The sequence below is a fragment of the Pecten maximus genome, chromosome 12 (assembly GCF_902652985.1).
Source record: "Pecten maximus chromosome 12, xPecMax1.1, whole genome shotgun sequence".
Classification (NCBI taxonomy): domain Eukaryota; kingdom Metazoa; phylum Mollusca; class Bivalvia; order Pectinida; family Pectinidae; genus Pecten; species Pecten maximus.
In genome coordinates this window covers 19,327,602-19,342,223 of record NC_047026.1, presented here as the reverse complement: position 1 = coordinate 19,342,223, position 14,622 = coordinate 19,327,602, and the positions used below count along the sequence as shown (strand labels likewise).

Below are 14,622 nucleotides of genomic sequence, written 5' to 3'. Positions count from 1 at the left end.
TATAGACAGGTTTGACTATTTTCATGTTTTTTTATTATTCAAAATTATTGTTTTCAATCCTCTAAGCTATACCTTTGCTTATGACTTGCATGATTTAGAGAGTATAACACTTGTCAGCCTCTTCCTTCCTGCCTGTTTTAAGGAATACAATCACTCAGGTTTTGAGGTTTTGAAGTAAAGGAGAAATCAGATTTGCAGTGATCAAGTGATTAAGCTAATCATCTTTTGAACAACAGGGCCCATATTGTGAAATTGACTTCACTTTGAACACACAGACTGGTACTTTAAGCAGGTTCACTGTTTTGCAAAGGAAGATGTCATTTTGATGCAGTTAACAAATAACGCGAGAGACATAGTACATTTTACATTTGAGCTGACTGAATAATAGATAGAGTATCGTGATAGTTTTGCCGACAGTTGTTGACGATTGTAGGGTGACCAGAAATCCCTCAAAATGAAATAAAACCGGCCGTAAATAAAGATGCATGAGGCTGTAAAGAAGAAACCAATAAAAGGAATGGGATTTCTGCTGGGGAACTCATGAGAGATGGACAAGAATTGACAAGAGCCTTTTAAAGTACACTATGTCCGGGTACTGTGTCATACACTGCTCTGTAAGCCTGGTGCAACAGGTATCATTTGTTCACTGGTCCAGAGAATCATCTCCGATTTCCTGGAAATTTTGTTTGATTTGGGAATTTCATTGTATTAGTCAAGTTGTAGGGGAGGGACAGGACAGGGCCTGCAAGGGAGTCCCAAGGGAAATATGACATAAGGGGACAAATAAACCTTCATATTACCCTGCAACCATGGCCTCCAAGGTCCTGCTGTCATTTATAACAACTGTGAATACAGTAGCACAGCAGTTCATAGCTTCATTAGAATGAAAGTGTTTTGTACATGATGTTGAAACGAATGTACAGATAAACATGGATTTAGCTCCTGCTTTGTTTTGACAATTTTTCCAGGAAATCAGACCATGTGACCTTATATTCAATAAATCAAGTATCACATCAATCCAACAGAGCTACGTAGACACTAGGGCTATAGAATATCAGCCTGGACTAGGAAACCATGTAATAACCTACCATTACCGACTCAATCAAGTCTAGAAAAAAAATCCAATTAGAAAATTTCATTTTAAAATCAATTTTGGAAAGAATTGCATTAGATAGTTATAAGGATGTTCTACTAGTAGACCAGCTTTGTGCTGGAACAATATACCTTATATTGGTCACTCTGTAATGTCATGTGGAGGCCAGGGCTATATTGTACATTCAATTGATCTTGATTATATTTCACAGCGTTGTTGTCCAATGATGGGTCATGACCTTGACCCTAGTTTATATGAAGCATGGATTTATACTCCCTTGGCATATTGTATAAGATATTGACAAGACACTACCTTTTTATCAGATACTGATGAGACACTACCTTTGTATAAGATACTGATGAGACACTACCTTTGTATAAGATATTGATGAGACACTACCTTTGTATAAGATATTGAGGAGACACTACCTTTGTATAAGATATTGAGGAGACACTACCTTTGTATAAGATATTGAGGAGACACTACCTTTGTATAAGATATTGAGGAGACACTACCTTTGTATAAGATATTGAGGAGACACTACCTTTGTATAAGATACTGATGAGACACTACCTTTGTATAAGATATTGAGGAGACACTACCTTTGTATAAGATATTGAGGAGACACTACCTTTGTATAAGATATTTAGGAGACACTACCTTTGTATAAGATACTGATGAGACACTACCTTTGTATAAGATACTGATGAGACACTACCTTTGTATAAGATAGTGATGAGACACTACCTTTGTATAAGATATTGAGGAGACACTACCTTTGTATAAGATATTGACAAGACACTACCTTTGTATAAGATATTGACGAGACACTACCTTTGTATAAGATATTGACGAGACACTACCTTTGTATAAGATACTGACGAGACACTACCTTTGTATAAGATATTGAGGAGACACTACCTTTGTATAAGATATTGAGGAGACACAACCTTTGTATAAGATACTCAGGAGACACAACCTTTGTATAAGATACTCAGTGACACAACCTTTGTATAAGGTACTCAGTGACACAACCTTTGTATAAGGTACTCAGGAGACACAACCTTTGTATAAGATACTCAGGAGACATGACCTTTGTATAAGGTACTCAGTGACACAACCTTTGTATAAGGTACTCAGTGACACAACCTTTGTATAAGATACTCAGTGACACAACCTTTGTATAAGGTACTCAGGTGACACAACCTTTGTATAATATACTCAGGAGACATGACCTTTGTATAAGGTACTCAGGTGACACAACCTTTGTATAAGGTAATCAGTGACACAACCTTTGTATAAGATATTCAGAAGACAAAACCTTCCTTTGTATATTAATATTCAGGAAAGTGTACTTTGATATGTTGCAGGTTTTAGGCCATAAGGAGGGTTTAAATGTGATGGAGCGAGCTGACCCGTTGTTCCTCCTCATCGGCCTGCCCACCATTCCTGTCATGTTGATCCTGGGTAAGATGGTTCATTGGGAGGACTATATACTGAGATTGTGGAGGAAACACTCTGCCAAACTGCCATTCTTCAACTACCTATTTTCTGATGGTAAGTGACCTGTCTGTTTTGTGTTGTTTTCCCTACATAATATTTCAAGTCTTCTCCACCACCACCAAAACATATATACATGTGTTGTATATCGTTTTTGGGGACAAAACAGAAAACTAAAAAATTAATTCTTCAAATATAATGATTTTTTATTGCAAAATCAAAATATGTATCCTTAGGATGTTTTCTATATCGTGAATTTTTACCCAATTTGTGCATATTATTTGTGCTTGAATAGATATTCTTTCTTTTGGCAATGCTCTTTAACAGGTTTCTATGATATTGCTGTATGTTGCACTACTGGTGTACCAATGTTTTTTTGTGTCACAGAAGAGTTGATGTTTTTACCAGTAGTCTCCATATATCCTACATATTGTTACCGGTATATTTGGCACAGAAATAGAACCTGTTCCTACTTAGATAAATGATTCCATTATATCGAAGAAGATGACTGGAGAGGAAGTTGGATCAGGTCTAAAATCGGAGGTCATTGGGGATCTAACCCCTATTCTATAACATGGCGATGGCCTCCTACTCTAGCATGACCTCCTAGCAATGTGGCCCCAACATAGATAGGTTATCGTGTTATTATTGCCAAATGTCACGTAAAATAAATGTACAGGATCAAACCAGAAATATAAAAACATATAAAATGGACAAAAATGACATTATGCTGTCTGATGTTATTGGAAATTAAGAGACCACACTTTGACAGTAGTAAAATCCAATAGTTCTACACACAACATCAGGAGTTCTCATCATCGTCTTCTGCTGATGTATCAATAATAACACTGTACAGCACTGTCTATAGCTCTCTCTTATTAGTCCTCCCCCAGGAGGGAAGGGGGAGGGGGGGGGGGGGGGGGGGGGGAGACTATAGGGCTACATTGTGTCCTTCTGTCCATTTACACTCGACACTTGTTTTTCTGAGTGCTCTCATTTGCATTACTTGTCACTAGAACTTTATACTTACATCAAGAATTCAACTAGGTGAGGCAGTGTCTTTTCTCAAAAGTAGGTCACTGTAACCTACATTTTGACCTACATCAAAGAAAAACCTTGTCCGAAATCTATGTAACATAACTTGTCACAAGAACTTTATACTTACATCAAGAATTCATCTAGGTGAAGCAGTGTCTTTTTAGGTCACCTGAGACAAAGTCGGTCACCTGAGACAAAGTCTAAGTCTCAGGTGATCTATTCTAATCGCCTTTTGTCCATCGTCATCCGTCCGTAAACAATTTACTTTTTCAACTTCTTCTCCAAGACCGTTGAACCAAATTGAATAAAATTTGGCAGGAAGCATCCATGGCCAAAGGTCAACCAAAATTGTGAATTCTATGGTCCCCACCCCCCAGGGGCCTGAAAGGCGGGGCCAATAAGGGTCAAATTGACTAAAATTTCCAAAATTTCCTTTTCAACTTCCAGATAATGTAGAATCTAATACTCTCCACAGGTAGAAAGGTCTTGAGGTGCTTTACCAAAATTGTGAATTTCATGACCCTGGGGTCTCACGTTTGCCCCTGGGGAGGGGGTCAACTTTGCTATAGTTTATATAGGAAAATCACATTTTTGACTATCATTTGTTTCATTTCTATTGGAATTCATTCTAACTTTGTTAACATTATCAGCATGGGAGGACAGTTTAATGGTATGAACATGTTGGCCCTGACTGACCCCCAGGAGCTGATGGGTGGGACCAAAAAAGGGTTAAATTAGCTGAAAGTTCAGAAATCTTCTTCTCAAGACCCAAATAAGATAGAATCAAATACTTTTCATAGGTGGAAGGGTCTTAAGGTGCTTTACCAAAATTGTGAATTTCATGACCCTGGGTTTGGATGTTTGCCCCTTTGGAGGAGGTAACCTTTACAGTTGTTTATATAAGGAAATCACATTTTTGACTATCATTTGTGTCATTTCTATTGGAATTAGCAGTTTTGTAAGACAGTTTGGTGGTAAGAAATTATTGGCCTCCAGGGGCTGGTGGGCAGGGTCAAAAAGGGTCAAATTTACAGAAATATTTCAAAACTCAGGTGACCGTTAAGGCCCATGGGCCTCAAAAGTAGGTCATTGTAACCTACATTTTGACCTACATCAAAGAAAAACCTTGTCCAAACTCTATGTCCATCATAACTTGTCACTGGAACTTCTTACTTGGGTTAAATGTTCATCCAGGTGAGGCGGTGTGTCGTGTACCAAAAAGTAGCCCAATTCTAACCTTCATTTTGACCTTTGACCTAAAAGAAAACACTACTTATCACTTGCAAAATTCCACCTGCCACAGTAAAATTCTGTAGCTCTAATATCAAATTCAAAGTACAAGGTCTTCATTGAAACCCTATATGGGGTTACCTGCCAGATAACATAGGGTTTTCTCCGATTTCCTCCCACTTTTTGATCCCTTGTGCACTTCCATCCAAGCCAACAAACATGGCAAATATAAGTTGATATGACTTGTTCAGCAATTGTTGTAAAATGAATAAAGTTTAACTTTACATTAAAAACCCTGAAGAAAATCTTTATTTGGTCACAACAGTTAAGCTGTGTTAATAATCTATCTGATTTCATTCTCTCAATTTTTTTCCCTTTTCTTTTTCCCAATTGTGAAATTCACAAGGGTATTAGTTTTACTTAAGGATAAAAAAAAAGTGAAATGATGTTCAGCTTGTCAGTTACTGATTACTGATTTTCATTTAACCTCTACCTGTTTGAAGTCAAGGTCAAGGTTTATATTTGTATGTGAGGAGCAGATGCTGTATCTGAGTACACTATTTATAGTCATCACAAGGTGTGTTTTCAGTAGGAGCTAGGAGTGGCCGTGGTACTTGTAACAACAGGACCCAGTGGACGTCACTCCCTACATCAGTTGCCATGGGATCATATTTTGCAACAAGTACATAAACTACATTTACGATTTTACAATGACTCTACATAGAACAAACAGCATTTTGATATTGCTGTGAAAATAGTTTTTGGGGTGCAGTTTTTATTCTATAATCTTGATTGTGTCAAGGAAATAATTGACATCCCCAGTATTCCCAGCAGATGAATAATGCAATTTGATTGGCTAATGATTTTATCCTAGTGATCAAAAGATGCTTTTCAGACAGGTAACCATGGAAACGCATCGCTAGGTAGGGCCTTTTTATTTAACAGCATTCTCTGTGGATATGGTTTATGTAAACAAATGTTGACACAGGGAAGTGTGAACAAGTAACATGAGCTGAACACATTTTAATGCAGCTTCCGCTCATGAATGGTACTTGTACTTGCTATTAGATATTTGTTGAAATATTTCAGACTTTAAGTAATTACTGAGTTGAAATCAATATCTTTTAGATCTGAAAACATATAAAAACATAACAAAAAAAACCCCAAATAACCTACTTCTAATGTTATTTTTCACAATATTATGTGATAAAAATATTATTGTATCATTTTAAAATCTGATTTGATAAGGATTGCATGAAAGGTACAATAGACACAGTACATGTTAAATTATGATAAAAACTGCAACAGCAGTTTTGTCCTTCAAGGTATTGCCAGTGATACTAGGGGCCATAAAATAAAAAAATCCAGAAGATACATAAAAATTAGAGGCCTAACTGAATTCAAAGTGTTGACGGTGAGGTGCACTTAATCAGTTTAGTATAATTAGTAAAATTAGGAAATTATGATCCTGCATTCCTGATATAAGAAATTGTGTTTAGTATACATACTTGGAATTGTTTTTGGACATATCTAATCATGGCCCTAACTAGGACTCGGATCCAGTCCTAAAGCTGTCTCCAGCTTGTTCTTATAGTATAAAACACAGGTAAATACCAAGTGTAAAGATCTGAAAATGTTCAGACTGGAACTCCAACCTGTCAGAACCTCCAAAGCTATGTAGCCACTGTTGGTCAGCCCAGTCCATTACGGCTTCGATTCATTCCTCCCTCCTTCAACAAAATCTTTGACTCCAAAGACACACATAAGACCCCAAATCACATTCGTGGGTATTTAGTTGGGCACCAAATGTAACAGGAAAGGAAGAATGTAATGGCCAGACCAGGACTCGAACTTGAGACCACCTAACTCTAGACGGACGCTCTAATCATTTGAACTATCTGGTCACCACTGTTAGCCCAGTCTAGTTCTGCTACCTACATTCTTCCCTCCTTCAACAAAGTCTTCGACCCCGAAGACACACAAGACCCTATTTCACCTTCTGTGAATATTTTAGGAGGGCACCAAATATTACAGGAAAGGTAAATTGCACTGACTAGAGCGGGACTCGAGAACTTCTAGACGGACACTTTAACCGTTTGAGCTACCTTGGCCTTTGGTGTTTAGCCCTGTCCAGCTTGTTACAGATTTACATATATACAAGTCTTTATTAGGTCTTTGGTGTTATCAGCACCTGAAATTTACATGAGTCTGTATATGTTTGTACACCAGCTACATAGTGCCTACTAAACCTATATGATGTTGTATTAATATTGATTCAAAACACAAAGACTTAAGGCAAAATGAGTTAAAAAAAATACTTGTCTGAAGTATTGACCGAGGAACTATACAACAAACTAGATAAGGAAGTGATGTTTGCCCTGTCGTTTTGTTATCTTGGTCCAGTGTGTTGTAAAACTTGCTATAAAACACTGCAACGACCCCACCTTTTTGAGGGGAGGAAATACTGTTAAAAGTCAAGAATGTTACATACCATGGTCACAATTAACAAGTCTTGAAACATATGAAACCTGGGATTGTCAAAGAACTTGGTCCAAGCTAACAAGTCTTCACCATATATACTTGGGATGGTGGAAAACTTGGTCCAATATTTGTTTGATTAACGACGGTAGTGCCATCATCACACTGTTTGTCTATCAACATTAAACGAGAAGAAAATATCTAAGGACAGTTTTTATTTTTCATATCACAATATAGTTACTGTGCAATATTTATCATGTGTAGCTGTGATGATTCCTGAGTATTTTGCTTACAAAGCAAAGGTAATTAATTTCCTTTATGTCTCCCAAGGGACCACAATTTTATTGGTTTCTGTACCAATGTGAGTGGAAGAATTAGTTTGCTGGGGCTGATCCAGGGTCCAGAGGGGAGCTGTTAACATGTTTTATGTAATTGTTATTGACCAGAGATGGAGGTCTGTAAGACTGATGGGATAATTATGTAACACTGCAATCCATTTTCTCAAGCCAGTGTACAGCAATTATTGGACAGAGTTAGTGCCAGGTAATCGACAAGCTAGCTTTGGTGAATACAGCCCATGGATGGCAAGAATTGGCTTCCCCTCCCTAAATACGCTAGTCTTGTTGAATACAGTCCATTTATGGTTAGGGTTTACCTATAGTCTTTGTGAATATAGACCATTCATGCCAAGATGTTACTGCCCCCCCGCCAATCTAGTCTTTGTGAATATAGACCATTCATGCCAAGATGTTACTGCCCCCCCCCCCCCCCCCGCCAATCTAGTCTTTGTGAATATAGACCATTCATGCCAAGATGTTACTGCCTACTGCCCCCCGCCAATCTAGTCTTTGTGAATATAGACCATTCATACCAAGATGTTACTGCCCCCCGCAAATCTAGTCTTTGTGAATATAGACCATTCATGGTAAGAACCATGCAACTACCCTCCATTCAAGCTAGTCTTGTTGAATATAGTCCGTTCATGGTTAGGGTTGACTGCTGCAGCCAAGCTAATCTTTGTGAATACAGACACTTCATGGGATGAAGTGACCGTCCCCCGCCCATCTAGTCTTTGTGAATATAGACCATTCATGGTAAGAACCATGCAACTACATTCAAGTCAAGTTAGTCTTTGTGATACACCCCATTCATGATAAGAATGGGCTGTCCTCAACCAATGCAGTATTAATGAGTATATCTCATCCATGGTAAGAATCAACTATCCTTCATCCAACCTTGTTTTGGTGAATAAATTTGCTGTAAGGAACAATAACGTTTTACGAATTCATGGTAAGAAATGACTTTCTCAAATACTTCACAGAGTTATCCCGCAGTTGCCAGGGAAAAGATAAAACGATCACATACAGGGGGTGAGGGGGGATTTATGTGAGAAAAATAATCAAACATGGGTTTCTTCCGCGAACACGGATATCTCAACCCTTGTTTAAGAGTTTCGCTGGCCAGCACTCGGCAACCCTCATGCTGACTGGCCAGCACTCTTACACTCGGTTTGAGATATCCCTGTCCACGGAATAGACCCATGTATTAGTCACCAACTAATCTTAAGCCTGTGAATATAATTCATGGCAAGGCTAGACACTCTCACCAAGGTAGTCTTAATGCTTGCTAGCTTTGTTACACAGTTAGGTATAAACTTTAGGCTAGAGTTGCATCAATGATGATTACACCCTGGGGGAACAAAAGCCTAATTATGAAGATTACACCCTGGGTGAACTAAAGCCTTATCGATGAAGATTACACCCTGGGTGAACTAAAGCCTTATTGATGAAGATTACACCCTGGGTGAACTAAACCCTTATCGATGAAGATTACACCCTAGGTGAACTGAAGCCTTATTAATGAAGATTACACCCTGGGTGAACTAAAGCCTTATTAATGAAGATTACACCCAGGGGGAACTAAAGCCTTATTGATGAAGATTACACCCTGGGTGAACTAAAGCCTTATTGATGAAGATTACACCCAGGGGGAACTAAAGCCTTATTAATGAAGATTACACCCAGGGTGAACTAAAGCCTTATTGATGAAGATTACACCCTGGGTGAACTAAACCCTTATTGATGAAGATTACACCCTGGGTGAACTAAAGCCTTATTGATGAAGATTACACCCTGGGTAAACTGAAGCCTTATTGATGAAGATTACACCCTGGGTGAACTAAACCCTTATCGATGAAGATTACACCCAGGGTGAACTAAAGCCTTATTGATGAAGATTACACCCAGGGTGAACTAAAGCCTTATTGATGAAGATTACACCCTGGGTGAACTAAACCCTTATCGATGAAGATTACACCCTGGGTGAACTAAACCCTTATCGATGAAGATTACACCCTGGGTGAACTAAACCCTTATCGATGAAGATTACACCCAGGGTGAACTAAAGCCTTATTGATGAAGATTACACCCTGGGTGAACTGAAGCCTTATTGATGAAGATTACACCCTGGGTGAACTAAAGCCTTATTGATGAAGATTACACCCTGGGTGAACTAAAGCCTTATTGATGAAGATTACACCCTGGGTGAACTAAAGCCTTATTGATGAAGATTACACCCTGGGTGAACTAAAGATGAAGATTACACCCTGGGTGAACTAAAGCCTTATTGATGAAGATTACACCCTGGGTGAACTAAAGCCTTATTGATGAAGATTACACCCTGGGTGAACTAAAGCCTTATTAATGAAGATTACATCCAGGGGGAACTAAAGCTTTATTGATGAAGATTACACCCTGGGTGAACTAAAGCCTTATTGATGAAGATTACACCCTGGGTGAACTAAAGCCTTATTGATGAATATGACCTTGTCTTGCCATTTTATTGCCAAATTGCAATCTTGAAAGTTATGTATTTTTTGGGGGGTTAAACAGAAATTATTTTGGCAAAGCATTCACTCTCAAAGCATAGAAAAATTGTATTTCCTCTTTAGAATAAGCTAGAAGTTTTAAAGCACTTTGACATTTGTATGTTAGCCATTAGGAATTCGCAATTATTAGACTTCGTAATAATGAAAGTTTTTTTTCCAAGCAAGACGGCAGTTGGCATCATTCAGGTTCTTTGTAAAAAATACATTGAAATCTTAAAAAAATGATATTTAAAATTAAAGGGAATAATTCAAAGTCATAGCAGGTGTTCCTTTATTGAAGTTTTTGTTTAAAAAAATATGTTTTTGCATCTCTTCTTAAATATCATCTGTGATTCTCTAGTAATTTAATGAGGGCCCTAATGAAGGGAGAGAGATATTCTTCTCTAATTGCTCATTGCTCAGCATTGGACCATGCTAGTGCAGTTAATTAGGCCAACAACAGAATGACTGATGTAGTATCTATCAAATCTAATGACTAGTTCTTATTATTGCATGCGTATTATAGGCAAACTGGAATAAAATAATTGATTTTGCTGTTTTTAGTTCACTCCAAAATGCTTTGTTACTCAATATGTCAACATAATGGGTTGAATTATTTAGTACAACTCATCAGTATCAATAATTCAATGATGTTATTGTTCCTAACCAGAATAATGTTACCTGGCTGTGGGTTGGCAGTTCATTATACAACTTGTCTGTAATGGCTGGTTAGCTTCACCAGTTGTTTTAAATTCATTTTTTTTTTAGTAAATATGAGATATTAAATTCTTCATTATATATAATGAAAATTGAAATAATACATTGTACATGCAATGTTTAAGGAATTTCTCTTTATAATATATATTGATTAATTAACACAAGATTTTTGTATTTAGTTCATAAAACTTTTTCACCGTTTTTGTTGCTTGCCCTCTAACTGTTTTTAAAATATTTGTCAGTTTGACAAGTCTTGCAATCTGTTTTTTAAGCAGTTTTGTTTTTAGAATTTCACAGCTACAAACATAGTATTCCTTTTGCCCTTACATGAATATTATGAAACTGTACCTGTGTTTGTTTTGTTATCGAGTTAAAAAAAATGCAACTATTCTAATATAAGGCATTCATCATCTGCTAAGCCAATCAGGCTTTTAACAATGGATCCATGAAAAAAAACTTTAAAAGGTAGAAAAAACTATTTAAATCATTAGAGTATTCTAGTGGCTGAACAGTTCCTCTGCTCAGTATGGATGGTGTAATGAATGTTTAATTAGATAGTGCCGCATTTGTAGAAAATATAGCCTCCCAGTACAATAAGCCATTGGTATAGATACTATGGACTCTGTTTCCACGGTGATACAGTCTTGGTGAATGGGACCATAGACTAGAGGGAGTATAGCAGCTTTTCTGATGAAAAATTCATTGCACCCAAATGACTTGGTTTTGTATTAGTTATTGATATCCAATGCTTCCATGGGCCGTTCCTGTTAATGGCGAGCTGTCCCAATTCATTGTCAGTCATACTGAGCCAAGTTGTTCAGAATTTTTTCACCCAAGCCATTTCAAGCTTGTATATATGTACTTTGGCCAGTACAATATAGAATAGAAAATCTGCAGGGTAGGACAAATGTGTCTCAAGGGTAAAAATCCACTTGTGTATCAAAATTAACTTCAAAATCTTAGCAGCTATTTCCTTATGCAGCAGGCGCTATTATCGAGAGAATGGAGAAAAGAAGATGTTGCAATCTATATTTCTATAACACACAAGGACTACATTCAAATCCAGATCACATGCCTTTGTAGCAAAAAGTATGACTGGGGGGGGGGGGGGGGGGGGGGGGAACTACATTTGTATTTCTGAAAATAAATTAGATTTACTGAAGTGTTATAACTTCTATATCTAACAGAACATATTCAAGGCAAGTCATCTCTCAAATTCTCGACAGCATTCATTGATCCAATGTACTTTGTGCATGCAAGTTCAGTTTACTGAAGGAAAAGCACTTTACCTAATAGTTTCCATGTAAAAATGTTTCATGACATTCGATAAGCTAGTCTTTACTTTTCTTGATAGTAACCTCCCTGCTTTTCCCACCTACTGTAGTAGTTGATTTGATATTCTAGGGCTTCTTTTAAATGTCAAAATGTGATGCAACTTAATGAAGACTATAATCAAACTTTCATATTACTTTAATGAACCACTAACCCAGTTCATTTTTAGAATGTGACTATTGATACCCTAATTTAATATGTTACTCTATTAAATTCATTTATCAAATAGTAAAAGAATAACAAACGACATCAAATAATTTAATACTTTTAATTGGCCTATAAAGGTCATGGCTTCCAATAACCCTCATGAACTCTGGGAGCAGAAGCCCATGATATGGGTAATAGCAAAATTATCCAAATGGATTTACTATGATCCAAAAACCCTCGAGAGCTCTGGGAACAGAAGCCCTTGATATGGGTAGTAGCATTAATAAAGAAATATATATGTGCAACATTAAATTGATCATTCACCTGTTGCTAGTCAGGAAAAATCCAAAGTCTATTGGAAACATTTGAGGTGTTCCTAAAATTCCGCCAAATGCCTGGTAAGCAAGACTGAAGAAACTGAAGGCAGAGACCAGGCACCGCCACCACAGTGACGGTAGGAACACCCAACAACTGGGGAATGAGAAGCCATGACCAAAATGACGATTAAATAAGAATGAATGACATGTTTTATATCTAACAAATACATACAAATTAAAATTCTAGGAGTACCAATATTAAGCTGTGATCAAATTAATCACAATCACCAGATGAATTATAGGGCCCAGATTAGCCATAACTAACTAAAAGACTAGAACAGACATAATGACCAGATTAGTCACAAATAAATGTTGACCAGATTAGTCACAAATTAAAAGGTTGACCAGATTAGTCAGTGTGACCAGATTAGTCACAATAAAACAAAATGACCAGATTAGTCGTAGTGACCAGATTAGTCACAGAAGCAAGATTGACCAGATTAGTCAGCGTGACCAGATTAGTCACCAAAATCAAATTGACCAGATTAGTCACAAAGCTTAGTTACCGACCCTAGATTAGGGCGAGTATGGCAACCAGCAGATAGCTGCAAACAAAACATTACTGATAAATTTAGTCAATCAAACCCCGATGCATCTGCCACCTTACAATGCAGTTAAAAAATCAACCAAGGGCCACATTCTGGAAAATCAGGGGAAGCGCTCGGCTGTAATTTGTCCAACAACATTCTCTGTAACCCTTGTTGTATACGAAATAAAAATAGCTCATTACCTAGGCTGTTTAGATGAACCCCGTCCTGTAAAAATAAATCTGGTGTGGTAGCAGATATTTCAGGGTATCTGAAATACCATCCCCCAGCACGTATTACAGCAGCCCCAATTTGGCTATTAACTCGACATCTTATCTTTTCACATGCCAGAGAGCAACGTTCATTTCTCCACGACAGACGAGGAAGAATTTGGGACCAAACCACTTTGGTACAAGGGAGCAATGTGTAAATGTTTTTTAAAATAGCCAATATTCTGTGACGCAATACACAAGAAGTGGTTAAACCTATATCGTTACCGCCACAATGCACCACTAAAATCTGAGGAGGGTCGTCAAGAGTCAACATTTGCTTGATTTTTCTGGGAATCTCAGCAATCTTCATTCCTCCCTTACCTTGCCACCAAATGTTAGCCAGGTGACGTCCAAGAGACAAATCAATCCCCTCGTGAGAACTTCTCGCGTGTACAAAGGCTCTCTTTATGATGGATGATCCCACTAACCAAATACTAACTGGAACCGCTGAAAACTTAAGCTGAAAGTCAGCTTTGTGTAACATCAAATTCAATACTCCCTGAAATTACTTTCAATTTTGTAAATGTCGGGCTGATCACCGGAAGTGTAAAGAACGAAGGGAGAGAACTCCTTTACAAATTTTGGGACACACTAATGATGGGAACCAAATAGCCGGCATACTAATGACAGGAACCGAATCGCAATGAAGTTACATTTGATAATTGGATTTGGTCTTGTTTTGCATGGCAGGTGTCTTTGATAAAGCAAAATATGTCCTGGAGCCCATTTCTTATTCTCCTTAACGTTTTTTGGTCTGCTTGTGTAGCTTTTGCCTATACTGTGCCTTTTGTGAAACTTAATATGCAGGTTCATTACATCTTAGAATTGTGGATTATGACTTACTGAAATCAAGTCTCACACTAAACATTATACAGAGTAATTGCCCTTTGTTGATTTTGATGCTCTACTGACTATAAGATTAGAATGCCATCATATTGTCATTCTCAGTATGTTAGGGAATAGTTCTGAGGATGAGACAGTCATTGTACGAGAAGATCTTTATGACATTCACCAGGAAGCAAATCTACCTATAGTGTCAACTATA

At 37.5% G+C, this 14,622-nt stretch overlaps 1 protein-coding gene across 1 annotated transcript in view; it reads left to right on the top strand.

Annotated features, from left to right (window-relative positions):
- LOC117339611 (E3 ubiquitin-protein ligase MARCH5-like) overlaps positions 1 to 14,622 on the top strand; it is an 87,316-nt gene that overhangs the window by 37,711 nt on the left and 34,983 nt on the right. The window contains exon 4 of the mRNA XM_033901298.1: positions 2,464 to 2,650. Within this exon, the coding sequence (XP_033757189.1) occupies positions 2,464 to 2,650 (187 nt within the window). The remainder of the gene's footprint in view (positions 1 to 2,463; positions 2,651 to 14,622) is intronic.